We start from the raw sequence: 21,552 nt of genomic DNA on the forward strand, positions 1-21,552 counted from the left end.
GGTCTTGTTGATGTTTTGTTGGTTGCAAAAATGTTTTCTAAACGTATCCCAACTGTATCAAATATAAGGTTTTTTCGTCTGGTCACAGACAGCTGATGTGTTGTGCATTGAAGTCCACAAGCGAAGGTAAAAGGTGAGAGGAGGGTAGCGCGTAGATGTGAGAAGGAATTAACGAGCAAAGTGATCATGCTGTTTGTATGTGGCTGCTATGAAAGTGAACTGTGTTTGTGTGTGATCAGGGGTGTATCCGTTCTGCCGATTCGGTTGAAAAACGCTTCTTAAACAAAAGCAAACATACCTGAATTTGTCCAATAAAAACTCTCATTTGCAACTGTTAGACTAATGATTACAACCTAGATCAGCTAGATGCAGGCAAGAGTTTGAAAGGTGGAATTGAATGTGTCACTGTCTGTCACCTTGATTACTCAAATGCTTCTCTCGACCTGTGCACCTTCGTTGTAAACTTTTATTTATAGGCTAGGTTGTAGCAACCTCATGATGGGTACAGGGAAAATTTGTTTGTATATTTTGTATATTGTATATTGTAGTAACCTTAACCTATCGATGTTACATTGAGCTGGGTAAATGGACAATGAATGACATTCCTCCAATATCCTGTAATAGAAATAAGGCCATGCTCATGAAAATAATAATCGTCCCCCCTAATCTTAAACGGCACGACCTCCACTGCAACAGACAATGAATAGCCAGTTCAGCGGGAATTATTGATTCAAAATAAATCAAAGTCAAACATTTAGAATCTGTATGATCTGTTTAGAAAATCTTAAAGTGTTGTTGTTCTGGCAGGCTGATCTTTTCTTTATACATCTATTATGGATTTTCTCCTGCCTTCCTGGTCTCATTATCCATAATCTTTCTTTTTGATCTAGAATTAAACTATGACTGGTTAAAACTCAGTTACATGCTAGTGGGAACAATAGGCTCTTATTATGTGTAAGATATTACCATCATTGAAAGAGAAAATAATTATTCAATTGGATAGACTACAAACAGTCAGAATATACGTATTTGCCTTGTAGTGTAGGCTACATCTGCCTCTGTCATCATCCTGGATGTGCATCATCCTGGTCATAGACTGGCACTGGTCAGGGGCTTCCCAAGAAATTGCTTTACAGGCTGAGTGAGGTAATAGTGTGGAACATCTGCTCTATTATCAAGGGACTAACATCAGTGTAGATGACTTGGTACAACTGGAAAAGTGATAGGTTATCAGATTTGGCTGCTGATTCTTGTTTTGCATAATTGGGAGAAGAATTCTGGAGCACTTTGATGACGTGATAAGGCCAGGCTGGGCCAGGCTAATTCAGCCAAATCTCATTTGGCTGTGACCGGGCCATATTGTTTTATCATTCTCCTCTCTTTCCCCCTTTACCCTGATCATTGCCATTTGGCTTGGATTTGAAGCTGAACTTGGATTGTCAGACTATTATGCCACAGAATCCTGCATTTGCAGAAAAGGAGCGGAGGTTGATTTTACTTTAATACTTCTTGATTTTACTTTAATACTTCTTCTTACGGCCTCGACAACATTCCCGCTGAAAAGGCAGTGCGCGAAATTCAAAAATATTTTTTAGAAATATGTAACTTTCACACATTAACAAGTGCAATACACCAAATGAAAGATACATTTCTTGTTTATCTACCCATCGTGTCCGATTTCAAAAAGGCTTTACAGCGAAAGCACAACGCATGATTATGTTAGGTCAGAGCCAGGTCACAAAAACACACACAGCCATTTTTCCAGCCAAAGAGAGGAGTCACAAAAAGCAGAAATAGTGATAAAATTCATCACTAACCTTTGATGATCTTCATCAGATGACACTCATAGGACATCATGTTACACAATACATGTATGTTTTGTTCAATAAAGTTCATATTTATATCCAAAAATCTCAGTTTACATTGGCGCGTTACGTTCAGTAATGTTTTGCTTCCAAAACATCCGGTGATTTTGCAGAGAGCCACATCAATTTACAGAAATACTCATAATAAACATTGATAAAAGATACAAGTGTTATTCACAGAATTAAAGATATACTTCTCCTTAATGCAACCACTGTGTCAGATTTCAAAAAAACTTTACCGAAAAAGCAAACCATGCAATAATCTGAGTATGGCGCTCAGACGACAAATCAAGCCAAAGAGATATCCGCCATGTTGGAGTCAACAGAAGTCAGAAATAGCATTATAAATATTCACTTACCTTTGATCTTCACCAGAATGCACTCCAAGGAATCCCAGTTCCACAATAAATGTTTGATTTGTTCGATAAAGTTCATCATTTATGTCCAAATAGCTCCTTGTTGACGCACAAGCATTTATGTCCAAATAGCTCATGACGCACGAGCAGACAAAAAGTCCAAAGGTTCCGTTACAGTCCGTAGAAACATGTCAAACGAAGTATAAAATCAATCTTTAGGTTGTTTTAACATAAATCTTCAATAATGTTCCAACCGGAGAATTCCTTTGTCTTCAGAAATGCAATGGAAGAGAGCTTGCTCTCACATGAACGAGCGTCACGAGCTCGTGGCACTCTGCCAGACCACTGACTCAAAGAGCCCTACCCCACAGTAGAAGCATCAAACAAGGTTCTAAAGACTGTTGACATCTAGTGGAAGCATTAGGAAGTGCAATTTGACCCCATAGACACTGTTTTCGATATGCCAAAAGTTGAATAACTACAAACCTCAGATTTCCCACTTCCTGGTGGGTTTTTCTCAGGTTTTCACCTGCCATATGAGTTCTGTTATACTCACAGACATCATTCAAACAGTTTTAGAACTTCAGAGTGTTTTCTATCCAAATCTACTAATAATATGCATATATTAGCAACTGGGACTGAGTTGCAGGCAGTTTACTCTGGGCAAGCTTTTCATCCAAAGGGTCTGAATACATATGTAAATAAGGTATCTGTTTTTTATTTTTAGTAAATGTGCAAACATTTTGCTTTGACATTATGGGTTATTGTGTGTAGATTGATAAGGTCCAAAAAATATTTAATCCATTTCAGAATAATGCTGTAACATAACAAGATATGCAAAAAGGGAAGGGGTTTGAATACTTTCCGATTGCACTGTATTAATAATAATCAGGAATGACAGTGAAATTGGTTTGTCATATGCATATTGCTCATATGCCACCATGACATACATTACGAGGATGTTCCACATGTGATGGAGGATTAATAAACTGAAGTTAGGATCTTTTCCCTGGCTAATCAAACACTGCTGCAGGGCTCAACACCATTCCTCTATTAGAGACATAATGGCTGATGCACTTTTGCTTTGTCAGTCTGCTGTGTGAGAGCATATGACCTCTTTTCACTGTAGCTTTAAGGCCAAGTCTCTCAGAGTTGCTGTGTTTCTGGAGGAGGGAGAGAAGGGCTGGGGATTAGCTGTGTGTGTGTGGGATAATTGGGCTTCTCCAGCTGCTGGATCACAGGGTGCTCCACAGGAAATCCCACAACCGCATTCACATTCCAGGAGGAGCTCACAGTTTTTAGAAATGACAATGTTGTGCGCGTCATTGCCCCATGTAGGAAACTATTAAGAATGTAGGCTATGAGCTGATGCTGTTTTTGAAACAGACTTTAAAATCTATGCCAATGTCTTTAAAGTATACACTAAGTTTTTCTCGCCAATCTAGCACTAAAAGTGAGAAAATGTACAGCACACAAGTTGATCATGAATGATTAAAGTAACTGCCCAGTGTTTCCAAATTTCTATTAAATATGACCAATAATGAATTACAATATGAGTGAAATAGTTGTCCTTACAAAAAAATGTAATTAAGTATGTTAAAAAGCATATTTTCTGTGTTGAAATGGTGTGGGCGTACCCCGGTGGCGGTTAGTGGCATTCGAGATAAGGGAGGACAATATTTTTATATAAGCATGGCCTTATTTCTATTGCAGCATATTGGATGACTGTCATTCATATTCCACTCTCCCAACTCAATGTAACATCGCTAGGTTTAGCCTCCAAACATGATATTCGAATTTGCACTATACCCATCATGTGGCTGCTACAACCTAGCCTACAAATTAATGTTTATAACGTAGGTGAACACGTAATAAGACAAATTGTAGTAATTACATTTTCATTCGCTTGTGGACTTCAGTGCACAACACAACAGCTGTCTGTGACCAGGCGCAAAAACTATCCAAGTCAAACCTTCATACCATAACCGCTAACCGCTACATTGTTCTCACTATGTTAATGTTGTGTTTAACAAACTAAAATTAATGCATTAGTGAACCCACAATCAAATCCATGTGTACAATCACGCAGTACAGTGTAGAGCAAACAGTTTAGCAGTGACACCCTGGCGGGCCCCAGTGGAAATAAACTAATAAAACCGAAAGCTTTTTTGTTGTTGTATTTCTTATTATTTGATCAAATAGAAACGCATTGAATAACACATTCAGAAATGGCAAAAAATACAGTAACAAAATTAATAATTTAGGAATAAGGTTTTGAAGTGTTTGTCCTATATCTAGGTGATAAAACTACCTCCATACTTCCATTCATTTGTATGGGTTACCATCAGATGAGTTCAGTGACACTTGTGGAGAACACCATTGACTCTCCCCTTTCCACAGTCATATTAGTTTGTAGCCCAAGAGGTTCGGACGCTACAAACATTTTCATGAGAAGACAGATTTTGGGGATGTCTCCTGGTCTGACAAACACTTTCAACCGCAGATGCAGATGGGTGAAATAGGCAGATGGGGATTTTTTAAAATTATGTTCATTAGATTGACGCACAGGATTTGACACAGGATAAGGATTTTAAATCAGTTATTTGGTGACATGTACATATATTTAGTATAGTTTTATCTAAAAAGGATAACTCTAATGTTTCGAAGGATAGTGTGGGCATATACCGGTCATAAAGAATATTCATGAGAGTAGACTGCTGATTGGATATCATCCTCTATGAGGAAATAGCCAGCATTTGTGATACGGTCTGTTTGAGATACAAGTTTGAGGTGTTTTTTTTCTATAATTTATGCTTTGGACAGAAATATGAGTATAGGATGAGTCAAAAATATAATTTGTGTATAAGTTAACGGAATATGAACTTTTAAAAGTGAGATTTTCAATGGACAGTTACTTTAATAACACCAATTGAACTATCCATTATAATGAATCAGGATTCATTGTTAATGATAAAATTATCAGTCACAACAATTTTCCGCTGAAGTTCATTTTCTAATAAAAAAAATGCCTAAAAGATGGTGGCTCTCTGTCACCCTACTCCAACTCAAAATTGAAAGAGGCAATCATGAGATTACATTGTCATTAGAAACATAATAATCATAGGAAATTTTGCTTGGGAGCAGAAATCGGAAATAATAGCATAATTGCATTTCACATCTGATCCTCTCTACCAAATGTCAGTCAGGGCCAAACGTAATAAATGTACATTTGAATTCATTATCAGCCAAGTTCATGGACTGTTTTGTGTCTGAGGGCACATGTAGAATTATTCAAGCAGTGTAATAACAATCTGGAACATAGCCCTCGTCTATCTTCAATCTGCACTGTGCCCTAGCTACAGTATGTTTGTTTATTCATGTGCATACGCATTCATAATCTCATAAGTCTGTGAGCTTGTTAGCTAAAAATAAGTTGCTCCTTTGTTGGAGAGAAAAATAGCACCAAACGTCATGATAAATATTCATTACAAGGAAAAAAATAGATGCATATACCAGCATGAGCTTGACATTTCCAGAAGATACCAACAACTGTCATGCTCTGGCTGCAGAGGTATTGGAGGCAATTGACTCTTATTCTGTTTTTCTACAGCTATCCGCCTTTTTAGGGTAAAAGGAAATATTCCCCCTGAAGCTAGTCATCTGTAAGTAACCAACCTAATCTAGAGTCCTCCATGGGAAAAGGCTATTCGATAACAGTGTGTACTGAACACTTTCCTTCGCACCAAACATTGAATTAAGTTCAAATCATATAGATACATCAGGAATCTGTGGTAATGCCTATTTCTAAATTCTGTTGAAAATCTTTGCTTTGCATTTACATTACATTTAAGTCATTTAGCAGACGCTCTTATCCAGAGCGACTTACAAATTGGTGCTTTCACCTTATGACATCCAGTGGAACAGCCACTTTACAATAGTGCATCTAGGTCTTTTAAGGGGGGGGGGAGAAGGATTACTTTATCCTATCCTAGGTATTCCTTAAAGAGGTGGGGTTTCAGGTGTCTCCGGAAGGTGGTGATTGACTCCGCTGTCCTGGCGTCGTGAGGGAGTTTGTTCCACCATTGGGGGGCCAGAGCAGCGAACAGTTTTGACTGGGCTGAGCGGGAACTGTACTTCCTCAGTGGTAGGGAGGCGAGCAGGCCAGAGGTGGATGAACGCAGTGCCCTTGTTTGGGTGTAGGGCCTGATCAGAGCCTGGAGGTACTGAGGTGCCGTTCCCCTCACAGCTCCGTAGGCAAGCACCATGGTCTTGTAGCGGATGCGAGCTTCAACTGGAAGCCAGTGGAGAGAGCGGAGGAGCGGGGTGACGTGAGAGAACTTGGGAAGGTTGAACACCAGACGGGCTGCGGCGTTCTGGATGAGTTGTAGGGGTTTAATGGCACAGGCAGGGAGCCCAGCCAACAGCGAGTTGCAGTAATCCAGACGGGAGATGACAAGTGCCTGGATTAGGACCTGCGCCGCTTCCTGTGTGAGGCAGGGTCGTACTCTGCGGATGTTGTAGAGCATGAACCTACAGGAACGGGCCACCGCCTTGATGTTATTTGAGAACGACAGGGTGATGTCCAGGATCACGCCAAGGTTCTTAGCGCTCTGGGACGAGGACACAATGGAGTTGTCAACCGTGATGGCGAGATCATGGAACGGGCAGTCCTTCCCCGGGAGGAAGAGCAGCTCCGTCTTGCCGAGGTTCAGCTTGAGGTGATGATCCGTCATCCACACTGATATGTCTGCCAGACATGCAGAGATGCGATTCGCCACCTGGTCGTCAGAAGGGGGAAAGGAGAAGATTAATTGTGTGTCGTCTGCATAGCAATGATAGGAGAGACCATGTGAGGTTATGACAGAGCCAAATGACTTGGTGTATAGCGAGAATAGGAGAGGGCCTAGAACAGAGCCCTGGGGGACACCAGTGGTGAGAGCACGTGGTGAGGAGACGGATTCTCGCCACGCCACCTGGTAGGAGCGACCTGTCAGGTAGGACGCAATCCAAGCGTGGGCCGCGCCGGAGATGCCCAACTCGGAGAGGAGGATCTGATGGTTCACAGTATCGAAGGCAGCCGATAGGTCTAGAAGGATGAGAGCAGAGGAGAGAGAGTTAGCTTTAGCAGTGCGGAGCGCCTCCGTGATACAGAGAAGAGCAGTCTCAGTTGAATGACTAGTCTTGAAACCTGACTGATTTGGATCAAGAAGGTCATTCTGAGAGAGATAGCGGGAGAGCTGGCCAAGGACGGCACGTTCAAGAGTTTTGGAGAGAAAAGAAAGAAGGGATACTGGTCTGTAGTTGTTGACATCGGAGGGATCGAGTGTAGGTTTTTTCAGAAGGGGTCAGGGATGAGTTGATGAGCGAGTTGAGGTAAGGGAGAAGGTCACCGGAGATGGTCTGGAGAAGAGAGGAGGGGATAGGGTCAAGCGGGCAGGTTGTTGGGCGGCCGGCCGTCACAAGACGCGAGATGTCATCTGGAGAGAGAGGGGAGAAAGAGGTCAGAGCACAGGGTAGGGCAGTGTGAGCAGAACCAGCGGTGTCGTTTGACTTAGCAAACGAGGATCGGATGTCGTCGACCTTCTTTTCAAAATGGTTGACGAAGTCATCTGCAGAGAGGGAGGAGGAGGGGGGGAGGAGGATTCAAGAGGGAGGAGAAGGTGGCAAAGAGCTTCCTAGGGTTAGAGGCAGATGCTTGGAATTTAGAGTGGTAGAAAGTGGCTTTAGAAGCAGAGACAGAGGAGGAAAATGTAGAGAGGAGGGAGTGAAAGGATGCCAGGTCCGCAGGGAGGCGAGTTTTCCTCCCCCCCTCAGTACATAATACATTTCCATTCTGAAATCCTGTGAAAGACAAAAACACAGCAAAGACAATGATCCCTTGACAAACTTTCCAGCTTAGATTCTTAGTTGGAGGCGATTTAGAAGAATGGAGCACTGACACAATGACCAAACATCAGTTGTCAGATGATTTGTACATGGAATAAGGAATAATAGAAAATGAAAGATTGTGTTGAACCATGCGAAAGGGTTCACTGCATGAAAAGAGAACGAGTGAGTTATGTTTCCCTTCTTAGGGTAATAAATATGACATGGTGACAAATAGGAAGAATATAGCACTTTGTGACAGGATGTGAAGATTCTTTGAGATTAGTGAGATTAGTAATATTCTTGTACTGAACACTTCAACAAAGCCAAAGTGGCTTTAGTGTACCCTGGAAGGAGAACTTGAGACAGAGGTAACACCTGGAACACAAGTAGACTTAACAGTAACACAAGACGCAGCCTTTAGTGTACTTCTCGTTGTATTTATTTGTGAATCAATACAGGTGGAATTAAAGGCTTCATCATGATATTAGATTCAGAAATAGCAAGCTCTTTTCCCATTTAGATTATTTTGCATAATTCTGCACACAGCAGTCTCACCCACCGGTATGAGATTTAAATAAATAAATAACAGCAAAACATATACCGGCATTTTGTTCTCTTTAGGCGTCGGCAAAGCAAATTGAAATAGCACATTTACAGTCAACGTTATTTAAAGAACACTAAGTATGCTATTTGAGATTATCAGCAACGTACCTATTCAATTATATTTAACAATTGCTTGAAATTGCAGTACATAAATCAACAATGAACAGTGAACAATTGTCCACATGAAGAAATACCCATGTCCATATAGGTAACCTTTTGTTTTATATTTGATTCAATCAACCAAACCCGTTCCCTGGGTTTGGTAAAGTACTGTAAACAGACACTTGTCACTGCTCCAGAGGGCCTGAGCAGTACTGATGAGGTGACTGTACAGTACACAGGAGAAAGAAACCAGACCAAGATGACCCACGTTGGTCTTTATACAGGTACTGTGTATTGCTATCCATAAAACATAAGAGTTGGGGGCATTTACCATGGGGAAATTAAATGCAGGGCCTGGTGCATTGAATTATTACAGTAGGGTGCCCCTGTTGGTTTGGTGAGAGAATAAAAATCCCTTTCTCCTCTCGGTTGAAATATACAGCCTTCTCCTGCAGCACCCCCAACCCATCAGACAGACAGAAGTGACAAGGATAAAAAAATCATGATTACTTTCTCATGAATGTATTCATTTCTCTGACCTGTATGACGTCGGCATTCCAGAGAGACTGGAACAGCTAAAGCCAATCATCTTCTAGAATACCAGAGACCCCCCGTGCAGATGGCACTTTCTACATGATGAAAAGTTGCTTGATTGTGATGCACTAAAGGAAATCTGAAGGGTGAAAAAAACTCATAGTCCTCTGCATTTCCAGTTTCAGTTTTTAAGTAGATCGAACAGCTTCGTGGCACCGCGCCAACACTAATATAAAAAAAATATGAAAATGACAATCCTATTGGAGATTCCTATTGGAGATTCTCAGTATGCAATGTGGTGGTCTTTAAAAAAAAAAAGAAGAAGAAGAACTTGTGCAATTCGGTTCGCATGAGATGCATCCGCTGGGAAGGACGGTTCTTTGTGCTTCACATCTTTGTCTGTAGACCTCCTAAGGGGAGAAAAATAAAGAAAAAAATAGTAGCCTCCCATCTTCGTCAGAGCTCATTACATGCCGATTCCTCCGCCGTCTTGAACATCAAGATGGAGTTGTAGATCTTAATGGCCGGACCCAGCTTGATGCTCATGATCCTCACCAAGTCAACCTGGGTCAACAGCAAGAAGGCTTCGCCATCTATTTGCTGGACAAGAACATGGGAGGGAGGGAAGAGTTAGAGAAGTCACACATTTTAAAATGGGCACCATCAAAGCACTTTCCTAATGACCATTTTTGCCTAAGGAATATGTTTCACATTCAACATCCAATAGCATGCAGTTAAGACATAGCGGTGCTCAAATAATTCCCTTCAAAGCAAGGTTTTTTAAAGGATTCTCCACCATGAGGGTTATGCAAATGTTCATGCCTCATTAGAGGGGGTGTTATTCAGAGGTTGAGTCATATTCTACTTTTAACAACCTGTCATAAAATCACTCGCTGTTACCGCTGACAGAATGGCACAATATGAACATAAATTCATGAGAACCACGAGAAGAATTTCCTGTGTTTAATGACTTGGATAATCTGTAGAGAATACCCAAATAGGCCTAATTGAGTGGGCGAATCAAAGTACACTTTTTTTTGCCTTAAACCACAGGTATCTGGGGACAATTAAGTTATAGAATTGTTTGTGAACAATTGTTTTCATTGCGTCACAAAAGCAATACAATCAGTAATAGTTTTAAGAGATTATTTGAGGATTAATACAATACACCCATTTGTAGAAAAGATGACCAAAGACTACCTATCTCCAATCCAAATCTTTGTTTCTGGAGCTGAAAATACTCTGGTTTGATGGGAGAATGAAATGATGGAGGACACATGAGAGTGAATCAGGCGTCCACCAGCAGACTGTGTGACAGCTGTTTCTAGTGACAGCTGCTCTGTTTGCAGTCCCCAGTCAGTCAATCAGTCAGTCAGTCAGGGACTAGCACTGCATGTCTTATGTATTACTGCTTCCACCACTCAATTTAGCTCCAGAGAAATATGTCTTGAGTTGCCTTTATTAGCCATTGGAACAGCTGGGTAATCCTTTAGTCGTTAACAGTTCTACAAAGTGATTCCATTCATGAATGTCAATCAAGCTGCCAGCATATTCATTATTTTCCCCATTGACCCACTGCCTCAAGTAGAGAGGTTCATGGACACAACAATTATCAATATGCCAACATTTATCTGTAAGGTCCGTTAGTTGAACTACTGAACTCATACAACCCTTACACCTCTACTACACTGCATTAATAAAAGTTGCAATTTAAAAATTACATCCATTGGTGAGTTTTGCAGAGGCACTTAAAACTTCTTAAGCAGACTCAGATGAGACCACACCATTATGAAAGATAATGTGAAGGTAATGCATCCGATGAAACCAAAATGGGATCTTTATAATCCCACAACAGACAGATTAATGGGAAGTCCTTTTCCCAGAAGCCAGTGTGCGTGTCAGTGGAGGCTCCTCAAGGGAGGAAGGGGAGGACCATCCTCCTCAGCGAATTTCAGAAAAATTAAATAGTGAAACATTAAAAAAGTCAATCATTTTTAAAACGATACTAAATACATTTATGTTACCAAATAAGTGATTAAAACACACTGTAGCCTACAGTAGCCTCAACAGCACTCTGTAGGGTAGCACCATGGTGTAGCCGGAGGACAGCTAGTTTCCGTCCTCCTCCTCTGGGTACATTCAATACAAAACCTAGGAGGCTCATGGTTCTCACCCCCTTCCATAAGCCCTATTTGCATGGGCCTAGTATTTTATATAGAACGTCAGTTATGTAATTATTACACCAGCATGTCCGTTTTCCAGTGGATGATTCGGATGGTATTAGTTTTACCAAACTGCCTCTGTTATATTTTTTTCTCTCATTCACAATTGACCGTTATTACGGAAGCCTGGAGGCTCTTCTAGGCATGAAGATATTTCAAATGTCTAGGGATAGCTTTAAATTGGCCTAATGGCCTTCAGTTCAGAGAAAGTCTAAATAATAGTAACGACTACCCAGCGGCTTCCCTGTTCCATCTATTGCTGTTCACTGGACCCTATGATCACTTGGCTACATAGCTGATGCCTGCTGGACTGTTCATTAATCACGGTACTTAATTTTGTTTATTTTTGTGTTTACCTGTCGGCCCCAGCCTCAAACTCAGGCCCTATGTGTAGTTAACCAACCCTCTCTGCCCATTCATCGCCATTTTACCTGTTGTTGTTGTCTTAGCTGAATAGCTGTTGTTGTCTTACCCGTTGTTGTCTTAGCTATGCCTCGCTTTATGTCTCTCTCAAATGTCAATATGCCTTGTATACTGTTGTTTAGGATAGTTAGCATTGTTTTAGTTTACTTCGGAGACCCTAGTCCCACTCAACATGCCTCAGATACCTCCTTTGTCCCACCTCCCATACATGTGCTGACTTCACCCAGCATAACTAGCGGGTCCAGAGATGCAACCTCTCTTATCATCACTCAGTGCCTGGGTTTACCTCCACTGTACCCGCACCCCACCATACCCCTGTCTGTACATTATGGCCTGAATCTATTCTACCACGTCCAGAAATCTGCCGCTTTTATTCTCTGTCCCCAACGCACTAGACGACCAGTTTTGATAGCCTTTAGCCGTACCCTCATCCTACTCCTCCTCTGTTCCTCGGGTGGTGTGGAGGTTAACCCAGGCCCTGCATGTCCCCAGGCACTCTCATTTGTTGACTTCTGTAACCGAAAAAGCCTTGGTTTCATGCATGTTAACATCAGAAGCCTCCTCCCTAAGTTTGTTTTACTCACTGCTTTAGCACACTCCGCCAACCCTGATGTCCTTGTGGTGTCTGAATCCTGGTTTAGGAAGGCCACCAAAAATTCTGAGATTTCCATACCAAACTACAACATTTTCCGTCAAGATAGAACTGCCAAAGGGGGAGGAGTTGCAATCTACTCCAGAGATAGCCTGCAAAGTTCTGTCATACTTTCCAGGTCTATGCCCAAACAGTTCGAGCTTCTAATTTTAAAAATTAATCTCTCCAGAAATAAGTCTCTCACTGTTGCCGCCTGTTATAGACCCCCCCCTCAGCTCCCAGCTGTGCCCTGGACACCCTATGTGAATTGATTGCCCCCCATCTATCTTCAGAGTTCGTTCTGTTAGGTGACCTAAACTGGGATATGCTTAACACCCAAGCAATCCTACAATCTAAGCTAGATGCCCTCAATCTCACACAAATTATCAAGGAACCCACCAGGTACAACACTAAATCCGTAAACATGGGCACCCTGATAGATATTATCCTGACCAACTTGCCCTCTAAATACACCTCTGATGTTTTCAATCAGGATCTCAGCGATCACTACCTCATTACCTGCATCCGCTATGGGTCCACGGTCAAACGACCACCCCTCATCACTGTCAAACGCTCCCTAAATCACTTCTGCGAGCAGGCCTTTCTAATCGATCCTGGAAGGATATTGACCTCATCCCGTCAGACGAGGATGCCTGGTCGTTCTTTAAAAGTAATTTCCTCACCATCTTAAATAAGCATGCCCCGTTCAAAAAATGTAGAACTAAGAACATATATAGCCCTTGGTTCACTCCAGACCTGACTGCCCTCGACCAGCACAAAAACATCCTGTGGCGGACTGCACTAGCATCGAATAGTCCCCGCGATATGCAACTTTTCAGGGAAGTCAAGAACCAATATAAGCAAAGAGTAGCTTTTCCAAACAGAAATTTGCATCCTGTAGCTCTAACTCCAAAAAGTTTTGGGACACTGTAAAGTCCATGGAGAATAAGAGCACCTCCTCCCAGCTGCCCACTGCACTGAGGCTAGGTAACACTGTCCCCACCGATAAATCTACGATAATCGAGAATTTCAATAAGCATTTCTCTACGGCTGGCCATGCCTTCCTCCTGGCTACCCCAACCCGGCCAACAGCTCCGCACCCCCCGCAGCTACTTGCCCAACCCTCCCCAGCTTCTCCTTCACCCAAATGCAGATAGCAGATGTTCTGCAAGAGCTGCAAAACCTGGACCTGTACAAATCAGCTGGGCTAGACAATCTGGACCCTCTCTTTCTAAAATTATCCGCCACCATTGTTGCAACCCCTATTACCAGTCTGTTCAACCTCTCTTTCGTATTGTCCGAGATCCCTAAATATTGGAAAGCTGCCGCGGTCATCCCCCTCTTCAAAGGGGCTGACACTCTAGACCAAAACTGTTATAGACTTATATCCATCCTGCCCTGCCTTTCTAAAGTCTTCGAAAGCCAAGTTAATAAACAGATCACTGACCATTTTGAATCCCACCGTACCTTCTCCATTGTGTAATCCGGTTTCCGAGCTGGTCACGAGTGCACCTCAGCCACGCTCAAGGTACTAAACGATATCATAACCGCAATCGATAAAAGACAGTACTGTGCAGCAGTCTTCATTGACCTGGCCAAGGCTTTCGACTCTGTCAATCACCGTATTCAGCAGACTCAACAGCCTTGGCTTCTCAAATTACTGCCTCGCCTGGTTCACCAACTACTTCTCAAGAGTTCAGTGTGTCAAATCGGAGGGCCTGTTGTCCGGACCTCTGGCAGTCTCTATGGGGTTCAATTCCCGGCCGACTCTTTTCTCTGTATATATCAACGATGTCGCTCTTGCTGCTGGTGACTCTCTGATCCACCTCTACGCAGACGACACCATATACTCTGGCCTTTCTTTGGACACTGCACTAACTAACCTCCAGACGGGCTTCAATGCCATACAACTCTCCTTCCATTTTGCTCCAATTGCTCTTAAATGATAGTAAAAACAAATGAATGCTTTTCAACCGTTCACTGCTTGCACCCGCCCGCCCGAATAGCATCACTACTCTGGACGGTTCTGACTTAGAATATGTGGACAACTACAAATACCTAGGTGTCTGGCTAGACTGTAAACTCTCCTTCCAGACTCATATTAAACATCTCCAATCCAAAATTAAATCTAGAATCAGCTTCCTATTTCACAACAAAGCCTCCTTCACGCACGCTGCCAAACATACCCTCGTAAAACTGACTATTCTACCAATCCCCGACTTCGGTGATATCATTTACAAAATAGCTTCCAATACTCTACTCAGCAAACTGGATGCAGTCTATCACAGTGCCATCCGTTTTGTCACCAAAGCCCCTTATACCACCCACCACTGCGACCTGTATGCTCTAGTAGGCTGGCCCTCGCTTCATATTCGTTGCTAGATCCACTGGCTCCAGGTCATCTATAAGTCTATGCTAGATAAAGCTCCGCCTTATCTCAGCTCTACCAAGTCACGATAACAACACCAACCCATAGCACACACTCCAGAAGGTATATCTCACTGGTCATCCCCAAAGCCAACACCTCCTTTGGCCGCCTTTTCTTCCAATTCTCTGCTGGCAATGACTGGAATGAATTGCAAAAAAAAAAGCTAAAGCTGGAGACTTATATTTCCCTCACTAACTTTAAACATCAGCTATCTGAGCAGCTAACCAATCGCTGCAGCTGTACATAGCCCATCTGTAAATAGCCTACCCAATCTACCAACCTCATCCCCATATTGTTTTTATTTACTTTTCTGCTCTTTTGTACACCAGTATTTATACTTGCACATCATCATCTGCTCATCTATCACTCCAGTGTTAATTTTCTAAATTGTAATTACTCCGCTACTATGGCCTATTTATTGCCTTACCTCATCACGCTATTTGCACACACTGTATATAGAGACTTTCTTTTGTCCATTGTGTTTGACCATACGCTTGTTTATTCCATCTGTCTGTTGTTGTTTTTGTCGCACTGCTTTGCTTTATCTTGGCCAGGTCGCAGTTGTAAATGAGAACTTTTCTCAACTAGCCTACCTGGTTAAATAAAGGTGAAATAAATAAATAATAATACATATCAATAAGAACCATTAACTGTAACCTATGCAGATAGTTAATGACGTGACATACACTAAATTACCAAAAGTATGTCGACACCATTCCAAAATCATGGGCATTAATATGGAGTTGGTCCCCACTTTGCCGCTATAACAGCTTCCACTCTTCTGGGAAGGCTTTCCACTATATGTTGGAACATTGCTACGTCGTCCATTCAGCCACAAGAGCATTAATGAGGTCGGGCACTGATGTTGGGCGATTAGGCCTGGCTCACAATCGGCGTTCCAATTCATCCCTAAGGTGCTCGAAAGGGGTTGAGGTCAGGGCTCTGTGCAGGCCAGTCAAGTTCTTCCAAACCCATCTCAACAAACCATTTCTGTATGGACCTTGCTTTGTGAGTGGGAGAATTGTCATGCTGAAACAGGGAAGGGCCTTTCCCAAACAGTTGCCACAAAGTTGGAAGCACAGAATCTTCTAGAATGTCATTGTATGCTGTAGCGTTAAGATTTCCCTTCCCTGGAACTCACACTGCCCTATCCCATCTGGACAAGAGGAATACCGGTAAGAATGCTGTTCAGCCTCCCAGAGACTCTGGGTTCGCGCCCAGGCTCTGTCGCAGCCGGCCGTGACCGGGAGGTCCATGGGGCGACGCACAATTGGCCTAGCGTCGTGAGGGTTTGGCCGGTAGGGATATCCTTGTCTCATCGCGCACTAGCGACTCCTGTGGCAGGCCGGGTGCAGCGCAATGATTACTTTATTCTACTTTATTCTACATTATGATAAACTGTCCAATGTTTTTTGATGCGTGAAAATGGGGGGACCATGTACAACGGTTCATCCGATATGTATGAAAGTACCCTCAAATTAAAGCTGACAGTCTGCACTTCACCCTCATTGTATCCTTTCAAACTCAATGTACTCGAGTACAGAACCAAAATATTTAAAAAATGGTCACTGTCCAATGAATTATGGTGCTCACTGTAGGTCCTGGATGGCAGGAAGCTTGGCTGTAGCGCCTTACGGTCGGATGCTGAGCAGTTGGCATACCAGGTGGTGATGTAACCGGTCAGGATGCTAACGATGGTGCAGCTGTAGAACTTTTTGAAGATGCCCACCCAATCAAAGGATCAGAGAATTAATCTAGTATTGAAAGCATAAGCTACAGCTAGCTAGCACTGCAGTCCATAAAATGTGGTGAGAAAATTGTCTCAGAGTGAGAAAACAATTGTTTAACAAATTAATTTCTTAAAAAATGGAAAAAGGAGAGACCTATATTTTGTTGTATTTCTTTCACTTTCACTCACTTAGCTAGCAAATGTAGCTTGCTAGTTTAGCCTACTCAAACACCTGGCTCAAAGAGCGAGGGATGCTATGCTAGCTAGCTGGCTATCCAACGCTGGAACTCTTCCAAGTCAAGGTAAGCTTTTGTTTTTATTAATTTATTGCCACCGGGGCTTGCCGGTGTAACTGTTAAACTGCTAGGTGCTGACTGTACACTGAAATGCATGATTGTAGCGGGTTGACTAATATGATGATAATGATGTAGGCTGTGTGTGGCGGTTATGATATGGTTTGACTTGGGAAGGTTTTTTCGCCTGGTCACAGGAAACTGATGTGTCTGAAGTCCACAAGCGAAGGGAAAAGGTGAGAAGATCAGAAGGAATACAATGATTAAAGGGATCATGCTATTTGTAGCTGCTATGAGAGTGACCTGTGTTTGCGTGTGATCAGGGGTGTATTCATTACGCCGATTCTGTAGAAAAAAAATCTTAAACGGAAGCAAACGGAACAAAATGGGTATAAACACATCTGCATTTGTCCAAAAGAAACTCTTGTTTCCAACTGACTAATGATTACGCTCTAGATCAGCTAGATGCAGGCAAGACTGTGCAAGGCGGTACTGAATGTGTCAATGTCTGTCACCTTGATTACTCAAATTTCTCGCAATCTGTGCACTTACGTTGTAAACGTTCATTCAACTTTCATTCACGTTCTGTACTGAAACTGTACCTCGTCTCTGAAAGTGTGCACGTGTTCCCTACAGCCTGGAAGACCTTGGATGAACTCAATCACCTGTAACACATTGGACATCATGCTTAGTATAGTTATCCAAATGAACAGCACAGTCATTGCACAGCAAGCAACATTGTAGTGACAATGCAAATCATCCATTACCTCCTCCACTGTCCATGAAGCCACTTTGCTTGAAGTGATGCCAGCCACAGTGGGAAGTAGCTTGCTGTGCTGGTCCCAGCAGAAAGGAGAGCTGCTAGGGGATGGCGAGGTGCATGGCATGAACACTGACTGGTGAAGGGCTTGCTGTAGTGTCAGCTCTACTTTAGGGAAGGGAAGGAAATAAACATACAAAAATCCTCAAATTAATTCACTTAAATTTGGAAAAGCAAGGCATTTGTTGCTGTGATCACCTGAAGATGAACAGCTCGATACTAAAGGGATCTGATGGAAGTCTTTGGAAAGGTTAGAAGAAACAGAATGCAGATGCTTGCTGCTCACTCCTAACCATATTGGGAAGCTGCCTGTTTCTTTATCCAGGCATAAACCCAGCTTTGAGCATCTTCCAACGTTTATCTCCCAAAATTGACAATTCAAGTGAAGCGGAAAATTGTGGTGTTTTGAGAGTCATTCTAAGGTTTTGATGGAACACAAAGATAAATATTGCCTGGGGAGGAACAATTCTATTGAAATTCACATTAAGATCACCTCATTGGTTAATTGCACACAAGGTCCAACCAAAATTTGACTTCCGCTTTTAACCCAACCCCTCCTTTATGTAGGAACTAATCTACTGTAGCAAGAGAGGGAAGCAATTACAGTCTGGACCAATTGGAGAGGTAGCAAGGGTCACAGTCACAGACTCATGGGTCATAATTCATTAGGACAAATTTAATGAGGTGACAGTTGTGACACAGCAACTTCATGTAACTTTACTTTGGTTGACGGAGAAACTTACAACAAAACAGTTGTTCGCTTATGAACAAACACCCAGAGGACATGAATATTCACGTTTCAGGGAAATGAGGAAGTATTTTCTGGAAGAGACTTCACTCGCCATTCTACTGAGTAAATACCTGAGAGGCACTGGGTGTTACTCCTGCATATGCATGTTAGAGAATGATCACTGCTCATTAAATCTAGAATATATACACAAATAAATACATATATATACGCACGCACACGCGCACACACACACACGCACACAGTTGAAGTCGAAAGTTTACATACACTTAGGTTGGAGTCATTAAAACTTGTTTTTCAACCACTCCACAAATTTCTTGTTAACAAACTATAGTTTTGGCAAGTTGGTTAGGACATCTACTTTGTGCATGACACAAGTCATTTTTCCAGACAGATTTATTTGTTTACAGACAGATTATTTCACTGTATCGCAATTCCAGTGGGTCAGACGTTTATATACACTAAGTTGACTGTGCCTTTAAAACTCCAGAAAATTATCATGGCTTTAGAAGCTTCTGATAGGCTAATTGACATCATCTGAGTCAATTGGAGGTGTACCTGTGGATGTATTTCAAGGCCTACCTTCAAACAGTGCCTCTTTGCTTGACATCATGGGAAAATCAAAAGAAATCAGACAAGACCTCAGGAAAAATAATTGTAGACCTCCACAAGTCTGGTTCATCCTTGGGAGCAATTTCCAAATGTCTGAAGGTACCACGTTCATCTGTACAAACAATAGTACGCAAGTATAAACACCATGGGACCACGCAGCCGTCATACCGCTCAGTAAGGAGACGTGTTCTGTCTCGTAGAGATGAACGTACCTTGGTGCAAATCAATCCCAGAACAACAGCAAAGGACCTTGTGTAGATGCTGGAGGAAACAGGAACAAAAGTATCTATATCCACAGTAAGAACGAATCCTATATCGACATAACCTGAAGGTCGCTCAGCAAGGAAGAAGCCACGGCTCCAAAACCGCCATAAAAAAGCCAGACTACGGTTTGCAACTGCACATGGGGACGAAGATCATACTTTCCTCTGGTCTGATGAAACAAAAATAGAACTGTTTGGCCATAATGACCATCATTATGTTTGGAGGAGAAACGGGTAGGCTTGCAAGCCGAATAACACCATCCCAACTGTGAAGCACGTGGGTGGCAGCATCACGTTGTGGGGGTGCTTTGCTGCAGGAGGGACTGGTGCACTTCACAAAATAGATGGCTTCATGAGAGAGGAAAATTATGTGGATATATTGAAGCAACATCTTAAGACATCAGTCAGCAAGTTAAAGCTTGGTCGCAAATGGGTCTTCCAAATGGACAATGACTCTAAGCATACTTTCAAAGTTGTGGCAAAATGGCTTAAGTACAACAAAGTCAAGGTATTGGTGTGGCCATCACAAAGCCCTGACCTCAATCCTATAGAAAGTGTGTGGGCCGAACTGAAAAAGCATGGAGGCCTATAAACCTGACTCAGTTACACCTGCTCTGTCCAGAGGAATGGGCCAAAATCCATCCAACTTATTGTAGGAAGCTTGTGGAAGGCTACCCAAAACATTTGACCCAAGTGAAACCATTTACAGGCATTGCTACCAAATACTAATCGAGTGCATGTAAACGTCTGACCCACTGCGAAGGTGATGAAAGAAATAAAAACTGTATGTTTAGTTGAAGTCAGAAATGTACATACACCTTAGCCAAATACATTTAATCCTAGTAAAAATACCCTGTCTTAGGTCAGTTAGGGTCAACACTTTAAAACACTCTAAAACTTTTGATTGGGGTCACTTAGAAATGTCCTTGTTTTTGAAAGAAAATCACATTTTTGTTCATTAAAATAACATCAAATTGATCAGAAATACAGTGTAGACATTGTTAATGTTGTAAATGACTATTGTAGATTTAATGGAATATCTACATAGGCCCATTATCAGCAACCATTACTCCTGTGTTCCAATGGCACGTTGTGTTAGCTAATCCAAGTTTATAATTTTAAAAGGCTAATTGATCATTAGAAAACCCTTTTGCAATTATGTTAGCACAGCTGAAAACTGTTGTACTGATTAAAGAAGCAATAAAACTGGCCTTCTTCACAAGACTAGTTGAGTATCTGGAGCATCAGCATTTTTTGGGTTCGATTACAGGCTCAAAATGGCCAGAAACAAAGAACTTTCTTCTGAAACTCGTCAGTCTATTCTTGTTCTGAGAAATTAAGGCTCTTCCATGCGAGAAATTGCCAAGAAACTGAAGATCTCGTACAACGCTGTGTACTACTTCCTTCAGAGAACAGAGCAAACTGTCTCTAACCAAAATAGAAAGAGGAGTGGGAGGCCCCGGTGCACAACTGAGCAAGAGGACAAGTACATTAGAGTGTCTAGTTTGAGAAACAGACGCCTCACAAGTCTTCAACTGGCAGCTTCATTTAATAGTACCCGCAAAACACCAGTCTCAACGTCTGCAGTGAAGAAGCGACTCCGGGATGCTGGCCTTCTTGTCAGAATTGCAAAGAAAAAGCCATATCTCAGACTGGCCAATAAAAATAAAAGATTAAGACGGGCAAAAGAATACAGACACTGGACAGAGGAACTCTGCCTAGAAGGCCAACATCCCGGAGTCGCCTCTTCACTGTTGACGTTGAGACTGATGTTTTGCGGGTACCATTTAATGAAGTGAGGACTTGTGAGGCGTCTGTTTGGGTAGGCACAAAACTACCTTCATACTTCACTTGTTTTGTGGCACTTGTGGCGGTCGTAGAGCAAAATGGAAAACATCGTGTTCCTTGAGAGTCTCCCCTTTCCATAGAGTGGTCATAATAGTTTGTATGTCAAACGTTTGGAACGCTACAGACATTTAAGTGAGAAGACTGATTTTCAGGATGTCTCATGATTGGACAAACACCGCTCTAGCTCTGCCACCTTTCATCACAGAT

At 42.2% G+C, this 21,552-nt stretch overlaps 1 protein-coding gene across 1 annotated transcript in view; it reads right to left on the minus strand.

The window, feature by feature from the left end:
* Positions 1–8,505: 8,505 nt before the first annotated feature.
* The window catches only part of LOC115139470 (lethal(3)malignant brain tumor-like protein 3), a 37,145-nt gene continuing 24,098 nt past the window's right edge, over positions 8,506–21,552 (minus strand). Inside the window, exons 20-22 of the mRNA XM_029676904.2 lie at positions 17,822–17,979; positions 17,657–17,719; positions 8,506–9,928 (exon numbers count right to left, since the gene is read on the minus strand). Coding sequence (XP_029532764.1) covers positions 9,785–9,928; positions 17,657–17,719; positions 17,822–17,979 — 365 coding nt within the window. The 3' untranslated portion in view covers positions 8,506–9,784. The remainder of the gene's footprint in view (positions 9,929–17,656; positions 17,720–17,821; positions 17,980–21,552) is intronic.

This window comes from Oncorhynchus nerka, linkage group LG13 (genome assembly GCF_034236695.1).
Source record: "Oncorhynchus nerka isolate Pitt River linkage group LG13, Oner_Uvic_2.0, whole genome shotgun sequence".
In the NCBI taxonomy this organism is placed as follows: Eukaryota; Metazoa; Chordata; class Actinopteri; order Salmoniformes; family Salmonidae; genus Oncorhynchus; species Oncorhynchus nerka.